The 20,450-nt window shown below is 49.2% G+C and overlaps 1 protein-coding gene across 16 annotated transcripts in view; it reads left to right on the top strand.

Moving 5' to 3' along the window:
- The window catches only part of zmiz1a (zinc finger, MIZ-type containing 1a), a 393,531-nt gene that overhangs the window by 182,738 nt on the left and 190,343 nt on the right, over positions 1 to 20,450 (top strand). For 15 of the 16 annotated variants that reach the window (XM_078199394.1, XM_078199408.1, XM_078199396.1 and 12 more), the window contains one exon: positions 17,854 to 17,973. In XM_078199394.1, coding sequence (XP_078055520.1) covers positions 17,905 to 17,973 — 69 coding nt within the window. In that variant the 5' untranslated portion in view covers positions 17,854 to 17,904. Of the gene's footprint in view, positions 1 to 2,264; positions 2,275 to 17,853; positions 17,974 to 20,450 lie in introns of those variants that run through there. The other variant, XM_078199395.1, reaches the window with a different exon arrangement.

Below are 20,450 nucleotides of genomic sequence, written 5' to 3'. Positions count from 1 at the left end.
ACCTCCCAAACTCATGACCCCCTATCATCTAGAGAGATGAGAGCAGCAGATGCATGGGGGGAACACCACCACCTGGAAGTTCCCCTCCAAACCTTGCACCATCCTGACTTGGAAATATATTGCCATCCCTTCACTGTCACTGAGTCGTAATCCTGGAACTCCCTGCCTAATGGCACGGTGGATGTACCTACACCACATGGACTGCAGTGGTTCAAGATGGCGGCTCACCATCACCTTCTCAAGGGACGGGAAACATCAAACCAGTGACACCCACATCCAGTGAAAGAACTTTTAAAAGTGATGGAGAAAAGTCCTGGTCCTATTGGCTTTGGCCGACATTAAGGACACAGAGATGAGTGTAGAGAGGGAGTTCATTTCTGGAGTAGGCCTCAATGGGGCCTGTACTCCTACTCCCTACATTAGGGCCCATCTAACAGCGCATCTACCTTGGGCCTGCTACCACTTTTCAACAGCTGAAGGATATCTTAAGGTACTTTGGTACTTTAAAAAAAAGTTTTTTCAAATTTTACTCAGATACGGAGTATGTATTTCTTTTAAATGATTGCAAGGGAGAGTAAAGTAAAGTTTATTTATTTGTCTCAAGTTGGTTTACATTAAAACTGCAATAAAGTTTCTGTGAAAATCCCCTCGTCGCCACACTCCTGTTCGGGTACACTGAGGGAGAATTTAGCACGGCCAATCCTGAGACTGTTTTCTGTATAAAACCTGAACAGTATGAAGGGTGTTGTACTGTACACTGTATTTAGTTCATCTCGTCACGGAAATATGAGCTGCCTTTGAATAAGACGGTTCCACTCGTAGCCTCTTAATCTGTGATCTGTTTCACTCTTGTGGTTTGGGATAATCATTGTATCAGAAAAATCGATCGGTCTGATCACATATATTTCCAGAACTCATGATCTCGCTATCTCTTTGCGCTTATTTTCCCTTGGTGGCACTAAGTTACAGTGACCCACGTTCATGTGCGATTTCCCCCCCCCCCCCGCCGTCCCATTTGCAAAATGAAAGCGTGAGGCACAAGGGTTGACTATATCGCAGTGGGCACAGCATACACTGATGCTGTCTTTCCCAAATTATCATTTTTGTTTTCAATTCCCTCCATGGCCTCTTCCCTTTCTGCCTCTGCAATCTCCGCCAACCCTCCAACCTTCTGTGCTCCCCGCACTCCTTCATTTCAGGCCTCTTGCACATCCCCACTTTAATCATCCCTCCACGATTAACTGGGGGGGGGGGGGGGGGTGTCCTGGGCGGCACGGCGGCACAGTGGTTAGCACTGCTGCCTCACAGCGCCAGAGACCTGGGTTCGATTCCTGGCTTGGGTCACTGTGTCTATGTGGAGTTTGCACGTGCTCCCCGTGTCTGCGTGCGTTTGCTCCGGATGCCCCGGTTTCCTCCCACACTCCAAAGATGTGCGGGTTAGGTTGATTGGCCATGCTAAATTCACCCTAGTGTCAGGGGGATTAGCAGGGTAAATATGTGGGGTTACGGGAATAGGGCCTGGCTGGGAGTGTGGTCGGTGCAGATGGGCCGAATGGCCGCCTCCTGCATTGTAGGGATTCTATGATTCTCCCCGCAGTGTGTTTCTCGTGGCGGGAGATGGCACGCAATTCGCCGGTGGTGGGATCTTCTGATTTCCCATTGGTTGCACCCAACATCGGGACGCATCATTGGCCGGACCAGAAGATCCCGCCAGGGTGAAGAGCTGGAGAATTCCGGCCCATCTCTTCAGCCCCCCCCAGGCCCCAAGCTTTGGATTCCCTCCCAGCTGTTGAGGTGCCTGACCACATGAAGGTGCTATGTGAATGCAATTTGGTGTGTTCTATGTTGTGCCTGATGTCCACACACACGCTCCTTCCAGGAAGGGATACTGTACAGCGATGGGCAGTTGTTATCAGATCTTTCTTCCCTCCCTGACCCAGGCTTGGTGAATTTGGTAAGCAGGTGGAGCAACTCCGTTTGGGAACTTAAATGTGGGACCTTTCTGACTCCGTCCCAAAATGGACGCAATAATTGGAGACTTGTTCCTCGAAGCAATGTTTGGTTTCTTCGTCAAAAGTTGTCGTTTAATTGGATAATAGGATGGGAAAAAAAACTGGTATCAGAAAAAGTGACCATGAGATTGATGGATTAATGTTAAAAACCTAACCAGTTTACCAATTTCCTTTAGGATTGGAAGCCTGCCATCCTCGATCCTTCCAAACCCATTCCAATATTGTTGACTCATAGTTGCCCTCAAGCTGTATCAAACCGTTAGTGAAGGTGGCCCACCAGTACCTTTTCAACTAGGAAGGGGTATTAAACATTTGCATCTGCCAGCTACAGCCTATCCTACGATTAGTTTTTTTTAAATTATGGTTAAGGAGTAATCCCATTCACCCACACCAATGGGACATGATTAAGTGCTTTTGAGAATAACGTGTCAAGCAGATTTGCAGAGCTGTGACAATCCGGTCACTGGATGCACTTGAAGCATCTCCACAATGGGCATTGTAAATCTGTCCAGTGTGGACCCACAACCCTCTCGAGTGAGGGAGTTTCTCCTCATCACTGCCCTAAATAGCGACCCCTTATTCTGTGACTGGTGACCTCTGTCCTGGACATATCAGCAGAAGGAAACTTTCCCCCAGCGCCTACTCCATAAATATACTTGAGAACTTTTTATGTTGCAATGGGCTCACCTTTCATTCTTCTACGCTGTAGGGAATGTGAGCTTACACTACTCAATCTCTCCTCACAGATATATGTTTGAGTTATAAAGGAGAGGCTGGATAGACTGGGACTTTTTTTCCCTGCAGCGTAGGAGGCTGAGGGGTGATCTTATAGAGTTCTATAAAATAATGAGGGGCATCGATAAGGTAGATAGTCAACATCTTTTCCCAAAGGTGGGGGAGTCTAAAAGTAGAGGTTTAAGGTGAGAGGGGAGAGATACAAAAGAATCCACAGGAGCAAATTTTTTTCACACACAGGGTGGTGAGTGTCTGGAACAAGCTGCCAGAGGTAGTAGTAGAGGCGGATACAATTTTATCTTTTAAAAAGCATTTAGATAGTTACATGGGTAAGATGAGTATAGAGGGATATGGGCCAAGCGCAGGCAATTGGGACTAGCTTAGTGGTTAAAAACTGGGCGGCATGGACAAGTTGGGCTGCAGGGTCTGTTTCCATGCTGTAAACCTCTATAACTCTAAATGTGTTATTGCAGAACTGACAGCAAGTGTAATGGGCTTGTTCTATCAGAGTGTTAGATATTTCCTTTCAGTTTGTGAGGTTTACTGTCAGTTGGGGGGGGACTGGCTGCTGAGATTCCTGCCGGTGTTTCTGTACACCTACTGAGTGCTAGTTGTTGTGTTGACAGAGTTGTTGAGTGTGTGTGAATTACTGATTTCCAATTGTGCCTCATGTTCTACTGGGGAGAGAATGTCAAATGCAGTCGTCTTGCATTGGAGTTGAGGGAATTGATCCAAGATATCAACACTTCAACATTAGGGGAAAATGTATATCTTGGCACTTGGGTGAATAATTAAAAAGAAAAAGCAAAAAGAATGCAGTCCAAAAGGAAAATCCAGGGAGTGAGACTAATCGGATAACTCTTTTCAAAGAGCTAGCATGGGCACAGTCAGTCAAATGGCCTTAATCGGCCAAATGGCCTCCTTCTGCAGTGTAGGATTCTATGGCCTCCTTCAGCGCCCATGTACAGATACCTGCATTTCTACAGCACCTTTCATAATATCTGGATGCCCCGCAATGTTTTGCAGCCGGTTATAATGTAGTAACAGAGGAAACACGGCAGACGGTTTGTGCACAGCAAGAGCCCAAAAGCAGCAAAGCGATGATGAATGGATAATCTGTTGTCAGCTGAGGGATAAGTGTTGGCCAGGGCGCTGAGGCAAAAAAATCCCCTGCTCTGCGCTGGAATGGCGCCGTGGGAACAGACGGGTGGGGGAAGGAGACCCCCGGTTCACGCTCCCTCGTTCGAAAGGCAGCACCTCTGAGAGTGCAGCACTCCCTCAGTGCTGCATGGGGCCTGCTGGCCGGACTTTTATACTGGTGGCGGAAGTCACAGCCGAGGAGGGGGGGGGGGGGGCGGGGGGACGGGACGTAAATGGGGGAAACCATTCAAACCTTGGGCTGGAAAGGAACATCCTGCAGGAGGGAGGGGCTGCAAAATTCTTCCCCAAGTGTCTGGAGTGGGGCCTGAATCCCTCAAACTCTGAGTCCGGGCCGATAGTGCTCCCCATTTTGCGATTCAGAAGGTGCGGAGAGCAGTAACTGGGTCAGCTTTCCAATATTTATCTTGTCGAATATGAAATTCTTTTCCGTACTAATTTTATTTTTTCTCCTGCACATTTTAATTTACCCCGTGGGGGTAGTTTGTGTGCCTGCTTTCCTCTGTAATTAAAACCAGCGGGAATGAGCAAGTGGCAGATCTCGTAGTCCCATTTCAGTCGGAACGTGCGTCCGTGTGAGATACACAAACCCTTTATTTCCCTGCAAAGTTTTATTTCAGAGCAAGGCTTGCCCATCCGTACTGGGACAGATGGTCCTGACACAGTGGTGGTTCCCAATTGGATTTCTGCTTTGAATTCCGAATCCTCGGAATTTTGCCCTGCAGCTGGCACTGAAACACACTTGGCTGTGTCCGCAACCCCTCGAGGTTTAAATCCAGACCCTGGTTCTGTCAGGGTGGAAGGGAGGGAGATACGCAAGGTGGATTTGAGGGGCTTGGCTGCTGTGCTACTCATCTTAGTGGCTGCTTCAGGTGTCATGAGGGGGTCCTGGTCTCACACTCTCCCTATACTGCGGTTAAAGTGCGAGATCAGGGAAGCTGGGAGGGCAAAGCTTTTCCATGGATTTGTTCAGCCTCCCAATAAAAACACATCACAGCGCTGCTCAGATTGCATTAGCTCTGCACACATCACTGCAGCAGTGACCTCTGCTGCAACGTCTTTCATCCATGTGAGTGTTTGCGTGTGAGTCTCATCATCTCCCCTGTGCAGCAGGGCAGCCTGCGCTGATGTGGCAGTCACAATCATTCTGTACCAGAGTCTAACATCCAGCCAGGTTGATCAGCATATGAACGGCTCAATGAACGACACACGCACCACACAGATACACACACGTACCACACACATACATACACACACACCACACACACACGCGCTTACACACATGTATATGCACGTGCACACACCGCACACACACAAGTGCGCATGCACGTGCAGGCATGCACACATGCATATGCACACGCACACAGACTTTCTCACATACACACATCCCACATGCACACCACACGCAAATACACAGACCACACACATTCACACACACAACAGCACACGCAATCACACACACACTGCACATACACTCTCTCACACATGCATATACCACACACACAGATACACAACCGCACACACACACCACTTGCGCATAGATGCATGCACGCACCACACAACCATACACACACACACACTCACTCACTCACTCACTCACTCACTCACTCACTCACTCAACTCAACTCAACTCAACTCAACTCAACTCAACTCAACTCAACTCAACTCAACTCACACACATGCATAGGGATTTCGGTTGTATTCTGATGGGGAGGGGATATTTCTCTGAAATATGTTAGACAAAATGAAGAGACAAAGAATTAAAGGATGACTTTACGCAATGAATTTCTGGGACCAAGAGGTCCTTTTAACAATAAAAAGCTTGTCCTTAAAATGACACTTTTACCAAGTACCCCAGCAACATTGGCACGGTGGCACAGTGGTTAGCACTGCTTCTTCACAGCACCAAGGACCCGGGTTCGATTCCCGGCTTGGGTCACTGTCTGTGCGGAGTCTGCATATTCTCCCCGCGTCTGCGTGGGTTTCCTCCGGGTGCTCCGGTTTCCTCCCACAGTCCGAAAAATGTGCCGGATAAGTGGATTGGCCATGATAAATTGATCCTTAGTGTTCCCAGATGTGTAAATTAGATGGTTTAACTATGGAAAAGGGTGCGGGGGTGGTGGTGAGCTGGATAAGATACTCTGTCAGAGAGTCGGTGCAGACTTGATGGGCCAAATGGCCTCCTCCTGCACTGTAGGGATTCTGTGACTAGTTCACAGGGTGTATACATGCTGCATCACTTTGAAGGGCAGCGACTATTAAGTTGGCTGGAGTTGCAACAGCCATCTGGGCACACTAAGATACCACCAACAGCGATGAGCAGATTGCCCAGTTAGTCAGGGTTTTTTGTTTGGGCGGAATTTGATTTGGATTTTTTCTTTTTTTGCCACCCTGGATGATATCAGTCATTCCAGCAGCCATTTGGACCTTTGGAAGCTGTTACTCAGCTCACGCCACCTTACCCTGCGTCAGTGAGCTTCCACATCCTCCCAAGGATATTTGTGAGTGAGAGAGGAAGAAACAGCGCAGAACGTATTCACAGATTTAATTAATCTGTTTCAATGTTTAATTAAGCAATCTTTCATTTGGTCGCGTGCAGTTAATTCTGAGGGTTGCCATTTATTCTGTAAATTTTTGCAGGATTCAGCAAACCCCACAAGATTATATTGTTTACACTGTGATTTGCGTGGGCGTTCCAGGCCGTTAAATTTAATACCAGTCGAGTAGCGGTGTTAAAATAGTGATCTCTGCGTCACTTACGCTCCCAGTGCTTGCAAACAGAGAATGGGCCTGCGCTTCGTCCCTGGAGTACTTGCTGCCTCCTGTCACAGTGCCACGTGGGGTAGTGCAGTGGCCAGTGATTCCCTTGAGAAGCCTCTTCTCTCCCCACTTCATAAAATCCCTATAGTGCAGAAGGAGGCCATTCAGCCCATCGAGTCTGCAACGACCACAATCCCACCCAGACCCTATTCCTGCAACCCCACATATTTACCCCGCTAATCCCCTGACACTAAGGGACAATTTAGCACGGCCAATCAACCTAACCCGCACATCTTTGGGGTGTGGGAGGAAACCGGAGCACCGGGAGGAAACCTACTTGGACACGGGGAGAATGTGCAAACTCTACACAGGTAGTGACCCAAGGCCGGAGTTGAACCCGGGTCCCTGGCGCTGTGAGGCAGCAGCGCTAACCGTGCCACCCTGAAGAGATGCCACTTCTCTTCCCACTTTTTGTTCGTCCAGCAGAAGGTACTGTTCAGTTACAGACAATAAAATGAAACAAAACTTACTCCAACTTATAAATCAAAGAAAAGGTTTAATAAAGAAACTTCATTACTCCAACACTTGAGGCCTCACCCTGGGCCATTCCAAGCTCCCACAATTCCCAATAGATTCTTTCTTATACTGAGTCAACTGGTCAGCTGACCACCATATCATTTTGTCATTGGTTCCATCGCTGACTGGGTCAGCTGACCCTTACAGCTTGTCACCATTGGTCACACTACAACCAATCCAATGTTATCATTAGTTACATTGGAACATTGTTGTCCTCCCCATTCTGAAGGAACCACACGCCGCTGGGATATCTGCTCCATCCGTCCATCGTTCTACCTTCAAGGTCAGAGTCGGTGGGCTTTGACAGCTAACCACACCCGGAGTCAGATCAGCCACGGGTCTTGTACCGGGGAATAGGCTTGAAATGTTGTTCCTGTGTTTGAACCCCTTCTCACCTGACCTTGTTATGAGCACGCTTTCCAGCAATCTACAGTCACAGAGAAGTCACAATCAGCCGGGCTCCCTTTAGATATGTTGGAGCAGGGGATAACAAGACAGGGTTGGGGTGGGGTTGGTGATGATGTCCTTGATGGTTCATTTGTCCCACCGTCAGCTCACTCTGTTTCTCGCCATTGGTTGAGATGCCACGGGGTAACAAAGAAACCCATATGGGAAGAAAGACTTCACAGAATCATAGAATTCCTACAGTGCAGAAGGAGGCCATTCGGCCCAGAGAGTCTGCACCGACTATTACCCAGGCTTATCCCACAACCTAAGGGGCAATTTAGCACGGCCAATCCACCTAACTCGCACATCTTTGGACTGTGGGAGGAAACCGGAGCACCCGGAGGAAACCCACGCAGACACAGGGAGAACGCGCAGACTCCGCACAGACAGTGACCCAAGCCGGGAATCGAACCCGGGTCCCTGGCACTGTGGGGCAGCAATGCTAACCACTGTGTCACCATGCCGCCCATGGACATCGCCTTTATATAGCGCCTGCCACAACCTCGGGATGTCCCAAGGCACTTATAGGTCGATGGAGTACTTTTGAAGTGTTTCCACTGTCATTATTTGGAAACATTAGAAAGGAAGGAATAGTTAGAAAAGATCCCTGTCCACGGAACTGATTCAAATTCCAGTGATTGCGGCTCAGCGGGTAGGCAGAGCAGCCACCAAGATCCAACACCGAGATGATTAGCAAGTTAATCTGCTGGCTGGAGGATGAATGTTGGCCAAACTCCCAGCAGAATTGCATTGCCAGCTTCCGGTAGTGGAGCGGGGTTATCAGCTGTTAAACAGTCCCCTGAAAGATAGTGCCCCTGACAATGTAGCACCCTCAGTATCGTGCTGGAATGTCAACCTGAGCAATGGGCTCATCCCATTCGGGGCTGCAATTGCTGACTTCCCTATTCAGGTCTAAATTAGCACGGCAAGGATTGAAAATTGTTTTTTTTTTGCTAACGCCATCGAGAGTGTTAACAACTCGCTCGCAAAGGGCATGAGGCGATAGGTGATGTCCAATGGTTCAACTATGTTACCATTATCATGAGCAATGGACATAAATCAGAGTGACCATGCTGTACGGACCAGCAATGCACCTTCTGTTTAATCCTCATGGGAATAATAGTGGTATATCTGAAATCTTTTCATGTAAAGCTTCATGAGAACAAGCAAAGACTGCAATCACTAGGTTTACACACTGCGGACATCGTACGAAACATTTTAAAATAATGCGGGAAGAAAATGACTTGAGGCACTTTGCAGTAAAGAGAATGAAGATTAAACTGGACAGGGTGATTAGAAGAGTTGACTAAGTAACTGGCCACAGTGAACGTTAAAGTTTACATTAACACCGCAATGAAGTTACTGTGAAAATCCCCTAGTTGCCATTCTCCGGCGCCTTTTCGGGTACACTGAGGGAAAATTTAGCCAATGCACCGAACTTGAGGAGGAATTAGGATAAAGGTATTCTGGCAGCAATATAGAACAGTAAGAAGTCTCACAACACCAGGTTAAAGTCCAACAGGTTTATTTGGTAGCAAATACCATAAGCTTTCGGAGCGCTGCTCCTTCGTCAGATGCTGTGCTCCGAAAGCTTATGGTATTTGCTACCAAATAAACCTGTTGGACTTTAACCTGGTGTTGTGAGACTTCTTACTGTGCTTACCCCAGTCCAACGCCGGCATCTCCACATCAGCAATAGAGAATACAGTGCAGAAGGAGGCCATTCGGCCCATCGAGTCTGCATCAACCACAAGCCCTATCCCCATAACCTCATGCATTTACCCTGCTCGTCCCCCTGAACTAAGGCCAGAATTTTACCGCCCCGCCCGTTACGGGAATCGGAGCGGGAAAGGGCGGAGCATGGGATGGTCCCTTGACCTCGGGCGGGATTTTACAGTTTCAGGACAAGCCAGGCTATAAAATCCCGCCCAAAGAGGCAATTTAGCACGGCCAATCCACCTAACCCGCACACCTTTGGACTGTGGGAGGAGACCGGAGCACCCGGAGGAAACCCACGCAGACACGGGGGAGAACGTGCGAACTCCGCACAGACAGTGGCCCAAGGCGGGAATCAAACCCGGGTCCCTGGTGCTGTGAGGCAGCAGTGCTAACCCACTGTGCCATAAAAACACAGGAATATGACAGTGTTTGCAGATGCAAAGACATCACAATTACAATGGGAGCACGGCACGTTTGTTTATCTGGAATCATTTAGTAAGTAGGAAGATGGGAACGACAGCTCAACAGCCCCTAGAGCCTGCACCATTATTTAGAGCTGATCTGTACCTCGACGCTGTTTACCATCCTTTGTTCCACATGTGAGGCCAGTACGTGACGTATGCTTATCGCATGGTTGCAAATGCAAGGAGCTGTGTTCCTTGAATGTGGTTATTATTATTATTAACCGCTGACTTCCACCCGGGCACGCTTTCCTTCGCTTTGAATCCGGAGTTCATAAAGTCAATGTGTTCAAACTTCCAGCGTTGTCACACCACATAACTGGGTTCGAGCTTCATTCGCATGCACGGGTCTTGGCAAGATGTGTAAATCTCTCCCTGCTGTCTGTAAATGTTCCTGAAGGGCAGGACGTCAGGCTAAAACAGAAGCCGTCATTTCGGCATTTGTATGATATCTTATTTCTCGTTCCCCCCCCCCCCCCCCCCCCCCCCCGCATCCCACACAACAATGTTTTTTTTTTCTTAGGCCGCGAGAGTCTGGAATGGCGGGAGGTGGGATGCATTTGGAAAGTTTCAGGAAGGCCTGTTTCAATGTTAAGCCCCTTCTAAAGGGACTGAAGACAAAGCTGGGCTTTATCCCATTTGTCACAGAGGTCTCAGATGGCTGCGAGTGTGATACTGGCACAAGCAGAGGGGCCTTCGAGCCCCTCATTGTTTGCATTGTGCTTCATTCTTCGTCAAAAGCAAACGTGTTGAGGGGGAGTTCAGTCGATTGCCCTCTCTCTCTCCATGCAAAGACGCGGAGGCTTTTGAATAATTATGTTTCTGAGAACGATAATTTGTTTTTGTCATCCCTACACCAACATTTCCGACCTGGTGATTACCTCAGAAACATAAACACTGACTGGAGGGTGAATTTGTGTCCACGACTTTCTAAATCCCATTGTCGCTGTCTGGAATGTGGGGGTGACACTTGAGCTATAGGGGAGTCGAAGGGCACCAGGGGACAGGCAAGAAACTGCAGTCGAGGCTAAGATCAGATCAGATCAGCCATGGTCTTATTGAATGGCGGAGCAGACTCAATGGGCCGAATGGCCTACTCCTGCTCCTAATCCTTTCTTTCCTATGACTTCCACTCGCAAAGTGCCCTTGATTGAAGAAGGAAGACTGGCAAGATGGAATAGGGAAGACCGAGAGTCGAGTGAGGGGGCTCGTGACATGGATGGATGGAATGAGGTAGCAGCAAGGTTCTGGAGCTTGGCAGAGAGAGGGCCAAGGGCTCAGTGGCTGAAAGAGCCAGTCTTAGAGTTGAAGGAGATGATGTTTACTCAATTATCCCTCCCTGTCCTGCTGCTGAAGTTGGACTGCACGGACGCATGTAACCCCCTTCTTGCTCTCCAGTGTGACCTGCCTGAGTCTGGGGGGAGCTGGAGGCAGGTCGCTCACTCAACATCTACCCTTCCATGCTATCCTGAGGTTGCAGGGTCAGCTCAGACAACTCCCTCTCCCCGAGGGTCCGAGTTTGTTGAGGCTGTGCATCGAGCATAAATTTCACAACAGAAACCGGAACATTCCTGACAGCCGCACCTTACTCTACATTTACACACAGCGTCCCTGGGAGAACTACAGTCACAAGGGTAAAAGCCTCTGGGGTAATAAAAATATAAGCAGAAACCCCTCAGAATGAATGAATTGAACTAATTGCTTGAAAATTGACAAAACGGCCTCATGTGAATAAACGCTAATTCAAAATAAACCAGGATATTGGAGCCATTGGGTAGGAGATCCAATTAGGTCTGATTTTGGGAAGATGGCGCCTTCAGGGTAAGTGAGGAGTGGTGAATCCCTTCAAAGTCCATTAAGGCCTTGGCTTTGGGAAGCTTGTATGTGGAAGACTGCTTGTTCTTTTCTTCTTCATTCATGGGACATGGGCGTCGCTGGCTGGTCCAGCATTTATTGCCCCATCCCTAGTTGCCTGAGGGCAGTTGAGAGTCAACCACATTGCTTTGGCTCTGGAGTCACATGTAGGCCAGACCAGGTAAGGATGGCAGATTTCCTTCCCTAAAGGACATGAGTGAACCAGATGGGTTTTTCCTGACAATCGACAATGGTTTCAGGGTCATCGGTAGATTCTTAATTCCAGGTATTTTTTATTGAATTTAAATTCCACTATTTGCCGTGGCGGGATTCGAACCCGGGTCCCCAGGACATTAGCTGAATTTCTGGATTAAGAGTCTAGCGACAATACCACTAGGCCATCGCCTCCCCTCTCCAATGTTTGTGACCAATATTAACACATTTCCAGGGATCCCAAACCCCCACAGACATCAAAGGATAACATCAGACAGCTGGAGAAAAACTTTCGTTGCTTAAAGAAGGGGAAAAGAACATCAATAATATACTCAAAATGTGAGAAATATGGCACTGTTAAGGTTGTGCTGACAGACCATGGGCTCCCTAAGGATTTGGAAGCCCCAGATTGAAGAATGTATGACAGAGGGACTGTGCATTTACTTTTCTGTGAGAGGTTTAACAGAGGGAATTGTCCCCCAGTCTCCCCACTCCCCTGCCTCTAATGAATTCCATGGGTTTGAGAATATCTTCATCTCTCTGTGAGAGGCAGTAGAATGGATGCCCACATTCTCCACTTTGATTTGGGGTGGCACAGTGGTTAGCACTGCTGCCCCACAGTGCCAGGGACCCGGGTTCGAATCCCGGTTTGGGTCACTGTTAGTGTGGAGTCTCTGCACGTTCTCCCCGTCTCTGCGTGGGTTTCCTCCGGGTGCTCCGGTTTCCTCCCACAGTCCAAAGATGTGCGGGTTAGGTGGATTGGCCATGCCAAATTGCCCCTGAGTGTCAGGGGGACTAGCTAAGGTAAATGCATGGAGTTACGGGGATAGGGCCTGGGTGGGATTGTGGTCGGTGCAGACTCGATGGGCCGAATGGCCTCCTCCTGCACTGTAGGATTCTATGATTCTCTCGCAAACACTTGGTGATGTTTCCGAAAGGAGAGTGAATACCCAGTCAGTGGGCAGCTTTTGGTGCATTCTGGCTGAACACCTATTCATGATGTGGAGATGCCGGCGTTGGACTGGGTTAAACACAGTAAAAAGGTTTAACAACACCAGGCTAAAGTCCAATTGGTAGCAATTTGGTGTGGCTTTTGCTACCAAATAAACCTGTTGGACTTTAACCTGGTGTTGTTAAACTTCTTACTGTGAACATCTATTGCCAATGCTCCAGGTTCTGCATTCTCGCAATGGTGATTTATTTTTAATGATGGTCTGAACGGGCTGAATGAAGTTCACCTCGGGATTTACCTGCTCCCTGGTTGGAATTAGATTCTGACTCAGTGCTGTTGTGTAGCCATTGCTCAAGATTAAAGGCAGTGGATTTCAACACTTATTACGTGAACAATTGGTGGGAAAATGTCATGTCATTTACAGCTGTTGTGAAAATTATTTGAAATTCGCAGAGATAATGTGATGGTCAATGGGCCTCCTGTCTTTGATTTGATTTATCATTGCCACATGTATTAGTACAGTAAGAAGTCTCACAACACCAGGTTAAAGTCCAACAGGTTTATTTGGTAGCAAATACCATAAGCTTTCGGAGCACTGCTCCTTCGTCAGATGGAGTGGAAATGTGCTCTCAAACAGGGCCCTGTTGTCTGTGCCCTGTTTGAGAGCACATTTCCACTCCATCTGATGAAGGAGCAGTGCTCTGAAAGCTTATGGTATTTGCTACCAAATAAACCTGTTGGACTTTAACCTGGTGTTGTGAGACTTCTTACTGTGTTCACCCCAGTCCAACACCGGCATCTCCACAACATGTATTAGTATACAGTGAAAAGTATTGTTTCTTGCGCGCTATACAGACAGAGCATACCGTTCATAGAGAAGGAAATGAGAGAGTGCAGAATGTAGTGTTACAGTCACAGCTAGGGTGTAGGGAAAGATCATTGTTCCAGTTCCGCGTTGTACGTTGCAGGAATATGTTCCTCTTGGCAGTGCTGGGGATGAGGAGGGGGGGTGGGGGTGAGAAGGGGGGGTGGGGATGAGAAGGGGGGGTGGGGATGAGGAGGGCAGTGCCCCTCCTCTTGGCATTAAGCAGGAGCAGTAACCACACTGATTTATGATGCCTTCTGCGTTGACAGTTCATTTTGTTACATCTCTGAGTTCTGTCCCAAAGCCCCCATCCTGGCTCCGGGTTCAGAAGCAGACCCTTCCACCGCCTCAGCACCAGCCTCTCAAACATGGGGCAGAAATTTATGTTTCCCCCTCTGTCAGGTTTGCAGGCGGGGAGGGGCACAAATTTGCTCGGATAGGCCGGGCTCCGGCCCACCTCAACCTCTCCGCAGTTTGAAGGTGGGGCAGGCAACATCCAGGCTGGTCTCCAGCCTTCCCCCAGCTGAGGCCCGAAATGGTCAATGAATGGCCACTTGAGGGATGTTTCCTGCCCAAACTCAATTTTCAGGCCAGCGGGAGGAGTTCAGCAGTAATGGGGGAAGCCCAGAGAGTGACTCTGCTCAGGCAGGAAGGACTAGGTGGAAACACCTCTTTCGATGGCTGGCTTTTAACATCAGCATCCTGCCCCCACACAGTCTGGCCTCTGGATGCTCCCCCCTTCTCACCCCCAGCCCCCCTTCTCACCCCCACACACCACCCCTCCTCACCCCCAGCCCCCCTTCTCATCCCCACCCTCCCCCTTCTCACCCCCACCCCCCCCTTCTCACCCCCACACCCCCCGCTTCTCACCCCCACCCCCCCCCCCCCCCCACCCCCTTCTCACCCCAACCCCCCCTTCGGCACAGTAGCTCAGTGGTTAGCACTGCTGCTTCACAGCTCCAGGGACCTGGGTTCGATTCCCGGCTTGGGTCACTGTCTGTGTGGAGTTTGCACATTCTCCTCGTGTCTGCGTGGGTTTCCTCCGGGTGCTCCGGTTTCCTCCCACAGTCCAAAGATGTGTAGGTTAGGTTGATTGGCCGTGCTAAAATTGCCCCTTAGTGTCCTGGGATGCGTAGGTTAGAGGGATTAGCTGGTAGATATGCAGGGATAAGGGGGCGGAATTGTGGTCGGTACAGACTCGATAGGCCAATTGGCCACCTTCTGCACTGTAGGGTTTCTATGAATTTCTTTGAATTTCTCACCCCCACCCCCCCCCCCTTCTCACCCCCACCCCCCTCCTCACCCCCACCCCCCTCCTCATCCCCAGCCCCCCCCCCTCAACCACCCCCCACAAGATCTCCTCAATAACAACCCACCGCCACTCCCCCTCATGGCCCCACCTCCTCTCCCCGCTCTGAGACTCCCACACCTACCCGGACCTGCACTCCCAACACCGAGATTCTCAGGACTGCTGGCAGTTCCAGCACTGTCCACTGCGGGCACTAGAGAGTTGTCGGCCAATCCGATTGCCAAGCAGCTCTCTGAGGCAGGACCTCCTCCTTGGTGAGGGGCCGAATTCCCGTTCCAGCCGATTAACGCTCCTTGGATAGCAGTGAGGCAGCCAGTGGATCATCAACGATGCTTTGGAAAGGGAAACCCCACCATATTAAAAATCCTGGCCACGCTGTCTAAAGTGATACTCTGGGACCTTTCCCCCTACAACTACCCCCTATAAACCTGCTCCTGTGAGCTGATCCCAAACACCAACTCGGATCTAAGTAACAAAAAAAACATGTTTTGGAATGTTTCATTCTGTTAAAGGAGTTGTAAGTTCTTTTCATTAATCTATTAACCAATAAACACGCCTCTCACCCGAAGCAAGCCCTTGCTTTAACCAAAATTTGATTTGATTTGATTTATTATTGTCAATGTATTAACATACAGTGAAAAGTATTGATTCTTGCGCGCTATACAGACAAAACATACCGTTCATAGAGAAGGAAAGGAGAGAGTGCAGAATGTAGTGTTACAGTCATAGCTAGGGTGTAGAGAAAGATCAACTTAATGCGAGGTAGGTCCATTCAAAGGTCTGACAGCAGCAGGGAAGAAGCTGTTCTTGAGTCGGTTGGTACGTGACCTCAGACTTTTGTAGCTTTTTCCCGACGGAAGAAGGTGGAAGAGAGAATGTCTGGGGCGCGTGGGATCCGTAACTATGCTGGCTGCTCTTCTGAGGCAGCGGGAAGTGTAGATAGAGTCAATGAATGGGAGGTTGGTTTGCGTGATGGACTGGGCTTCGTTCACGACCCTTTGTAGTTTCTTGCGGTCTTGGGCAGAGCAGGAGCCATACCAAGCTGTGATACAACCAGAAAGAAAAAATTTGTATGTGGCTGTTAAAAGTGTCACAGGAAAGTGTAGGCACCCTTCAATAATTTGTTGAACTATTTTGCGGAACCATCTGTTTGACTAGCTTCAGTTTCCTCCTCGTTATTCCCTCGTCTTCCCCACTCTCCTGCCTTTCACTTCGGGTACTGTCCCATGACCTCTGGCCTTGCACTGTCCCTTCACTCAAATGTTCCCTGTGTGAGGCTTCAGGGTCAGTGTCATCTGCTGGGGAGGAATCACAGCTCGTGTCCCCAGCTAATGTCATGATCAGGACCTGAGCCAGCATGGACCAGTTGGGCTGAATGGCCTATTCCAGAGCTGCCCATTCAATGTCATTTACAGCTGCAGTGTTTGGGAAAGCAGGCAGTGGATTAGACACTGCCCCCTCTTTCCGGTGACTTCACTCGATGGATGGAAGTGTCCTCCCCAATCCCCTCACCCCGGTCAGTTGTGATAGAGTGCAGTCGCATTGCAGTTCTTGTGGGCAGTAACCTCCACCAGAAAATGGCCTGGAATTCACTGCCGATTCCAATTGGCAATTCCACTCGAGCTGGTTTGTGTGGGTAACCGGGACAACTGGTTGTAAGAACCCTGGGATTCTAATGAGGTGCAGCCGTGTGGAATGGGAATGGGGTGAGAGGAGGGAGTGTCACTCTGGGCTTTATCTCCTTTGGGTACCCCCATGATGGCAACCCCCATGATGGCAACCCCCTTTGCCCCTCCCTCACTGACCTCTAATACCCTCCTACTAGGGTCTCCCATCCATGTCCACCCAAAATCCCTGGACTTCGCTTAGGGTGCCACGGTGGCACAATGGTTAGCACTGCTGCCTCACAGCGCCAAGAACCCGGGTTCAATTCCCAGCTTGGGTCACTGTCTGTGCAGAGTCTGCACGTTCTCCCTGTGTCTGCGTGGGTTTCCTCCCGCAGTCCGCAGGACATGCTGGTTAGGTGCTAAATTCTCCCTCGGTGTACCCGAACAGGCGCTGGAGTGTGGCAACTAGGGGATTTTCACAGAAACTTCATTGCGGTGTTAATGTAAGCCTACTCATGACTCTAACGAATAAACTGCAACTTGATACGGTGTGCCTGACAGTGGGCGTACTTGGACCCCAGTGCCAAGAGGCCGGAGTGGGAAGAGTTCCATGTCCTGGAATTAGCCTCACTCACCCTGAAAAATAAAATATGTTCTTAAAGAATTAAAAAAACACCCACTTGGGTTTGCTTGGAGCCAAATTGGTTTTAGATTCAGCCTGGAAGAAGCTCCCAGTACAAAAGGAGCCTTGACTGTTGCCCAGTTGCCTGGGGGCATACCGCACTCCCTGGAAGAGAGAGCGGAGACGAAGGTGTTGCATCAAAAGCACAGATCTCTGAATGGGAGCAAGACAAGTTGTAAAGGTTTCCCCGGCTCCACCATTTTGTGTCAGGTTTTTGGCGCTGGTTTTATTTTAACAATGGCTGCTGACAGGAAGCCCTGGGTCCCCGTTCTCCCGTTCTCTCCCCCCCCCCCCCCCCCCCCCACCCTCCCCCCCCCCCCACCGACCAGGTGTCACTAGGTGACACATGGCAATGGAATGCAGCGCCTTGCAAACTCACTCGCTGCAATCACTTGTCACCTGAGAAGACAAATAGCTCTGTGCCATCTGTGATCTGTTTGAGTGGATTGGCTGTGCTCACAAATCCCCGATCAATGATTGCGTTCTCTCTGTTTGCCTTGCAGGGTGCAGAGGTTTAATGGCTTTCAGGTAGAGGCGAGGAACAGACAATAAAGATGAACACAGTAACCTCCATGGACAGACACATTCAGCAGACGAACGATCGGCTGCAGTGTATCAAACAGGTAAGGCTACCAGATCCCTGACCCTGCGTCTGTGCACCCCGGCTGAGTCAGATTCATTCTCCACAAGTCACCGGTTAAAGGTTAATGGTAAACTCTCAGGCTCAAGTTGGGACTGGATGCAGAGAGTAACCTCACATCACCTGTAGAGTGGCCGGGTCACAGTTTGATCAGAATCCCCGTTTTTAATATGACACCGGTGTCCTTGAAGGAGTTTTTATTGTAAATCCACTGTTTGGTAATCATGCAGTGAAATGGCACCACTTATTTCTCGTTAAAAAATACACTTATCCGCTCCTGCGGATAGGTCAGTGGATAAGTATTACTGCTTAATCTGGAGGAGAGCCAAAAGTTGGGCTTGCCATCAGTAAGGGTCATAGGACAGCAGTCTTGGTTGCTCATTTTTCAGGCTTATGCTGCTAAGACTCTGATCCTGAAACATAACCCTTTATTTTACCATAGAATTCTGCAGTACAGAAGGAGGCCATTCGGCCCATTGAGTCTGCACCAACCCCAATCCCACCCAGGCCCTATCCCCATAACCCCATGCATTTACCCCAGCTAGTCTCCCTGACAGGAAGGAGCAATTTAGCACGGCCAATCAGCCTAACCCACACATCTTTGGACTGTGGGAGGAAATCGGAGCACCCGGAGGAAACCCACGCAGACACGGGGAGAACGTGCAAACTCCGCACGGACAGTGACCCAAGCCGGGAATCGAACCAGTGTCCCCGGCGCTGCGAGGCAGCAGTGCTAACCACTGTGCCACCGTGCCGCCCACTTTAGTGGGTTTCTGATGCTTGGATAATGACATCCAGGCTTGTTCACACTGTGTGTGTGTGTGTGTGTGTGTGTGTGTGTGTGTGTGTGTGTGTGTGTGTGTGAGAAAGTGTACAGCTAGTGGAGTGACACCTGATTTCTCTTCCCCACTTACAAAGTGTGAGGAGCACACTTGCACAGATGCTGAAGATCACAAAGTGTGATCCCTGGTCTGTATTAAGTTGGCTCAATCTGCCAGGGACCCAGGGGGCAAAAAGGCAGCCTGGGTTCCTGCTCCAGTATCTGCTGACTCCTGTCCTGTTGGACACAGCACAGGCACAGCATTGGGGGAGGAATGACTAGGCCCAGATGTTATGCCTTCTGTGCTTCTGGGTGGAGATTGGCCATTTGGGCAATGTTCTATGGGCAGCTGCGGGATTTTGTGGAATCGGAGCCCAGCAAGGCATCCTCTCAATTGGCTCAACGTCGGACGAAAGGCGCCTGTTTGAAATGGGCTCCCTCCTCAAATGGCCGGTGGTAGGTGTAGAAGGGGGAGATGATGTTCTAATGGTAATGTCACTGGAGTTGTAATCCTGAGGCCCAGGCTGAAGCTTTGGGGACATGGGTTCAAATCTCATCACAGCAGCCGGTGGAAATGAAATAACTTTGGAATATAAATTTAGCCTTCGTAACGGTGACCATGAAACTATCATCGATTGTCGGAAAAACCCATCTGGTTCACGGATGCCCCTTTAGGGAAGGAAATCTGCCATCCTTAACTGGTCTGGCCTATGTGTGATTCCAGAACCACGGCATTGTGGTTGACTCTTAAAATGGCCTCTGAAATGGCCTTAGCAAGCCACTCAGTTCAGGGGCAATTAGGGATGGGCAATAAATATTGGCCCAGTCAGTGACGCCCACATCCCATCAAATAATTTTTTTAAAAAGATGTGAGAACAGCAAAAAGCTTAGTTCCATTTAAATGGCAGCATACCCAGAAAATCTAGAATTGTATTGCTCGTAAAAGTAAGGGAAGTGTTAAAAGTCATCTCACCATTATGAATTCAGCTTTACTTAAAATATTGAATTAAAATATTTTTGTTAAAGTGGCAGCCGATGGGAATGGCACTCTGACCCCAGACTGCCCAAAGGTACAAGAGCTGTCCACTTCAGAAAGCTGAGGGTTCAAGGACTGTCCGTTCAAAAACAAAATGGCTTCAGAATGAGCGAAAACATTGTGTGAAAATTAAACTCTGATGTTGGGCTAAAAGGGTTCACCTTTGAGGCAATGATCAGCCTTCTATTCTCTTGAATATAGAAGATTTGGGGTTGATCTGAGCTGTTGTGTTTAAGATGAAGCCATTTTGTTTTTGAATGGATAGTGCAGACTCCTACATGCACACGCATGCATGCACATACACACACACCCTTACACACACACACACCCTTACACACACACCCTTACACACACACACACACACACACACACACACACACACACATACCTTTCCACCCCTTCAAATTCCCGTCTCACTCACTCCCCCAATCGCGTTGCTGGAGTAAGGAACCCGCACAACAGGCAGAAACGCAGTGATGCTTGAATGCACCACGCACCTTCCCAGCTCCGCTAACTGCCCTCCAGAGTTTTTCCTGAACTCTGTCAGTGATTGAGTTACACTTGCAATCTCTGCCTGCACCAAATCCGTGCACAAACATTCCGG

Source organism: Mustelus asterias, chromosome 28 (assembly GCF_964213995.1).
Source record: "Mustelus asterias chromosome 28, sMusAst1.hap1.1, whole genome shotgun sequence".
Lineage (NCBI taxonomy): Eukaryota > Metazoa > Chordata > Chondrichthyes > Carcharhiniformes > Triakidae > Mustelus > Mustelus asterias.
Note: the sequence above shows the minus strand (reverse complement) of the source record. Positions and strands in the feature narration are given on the sequence as shown.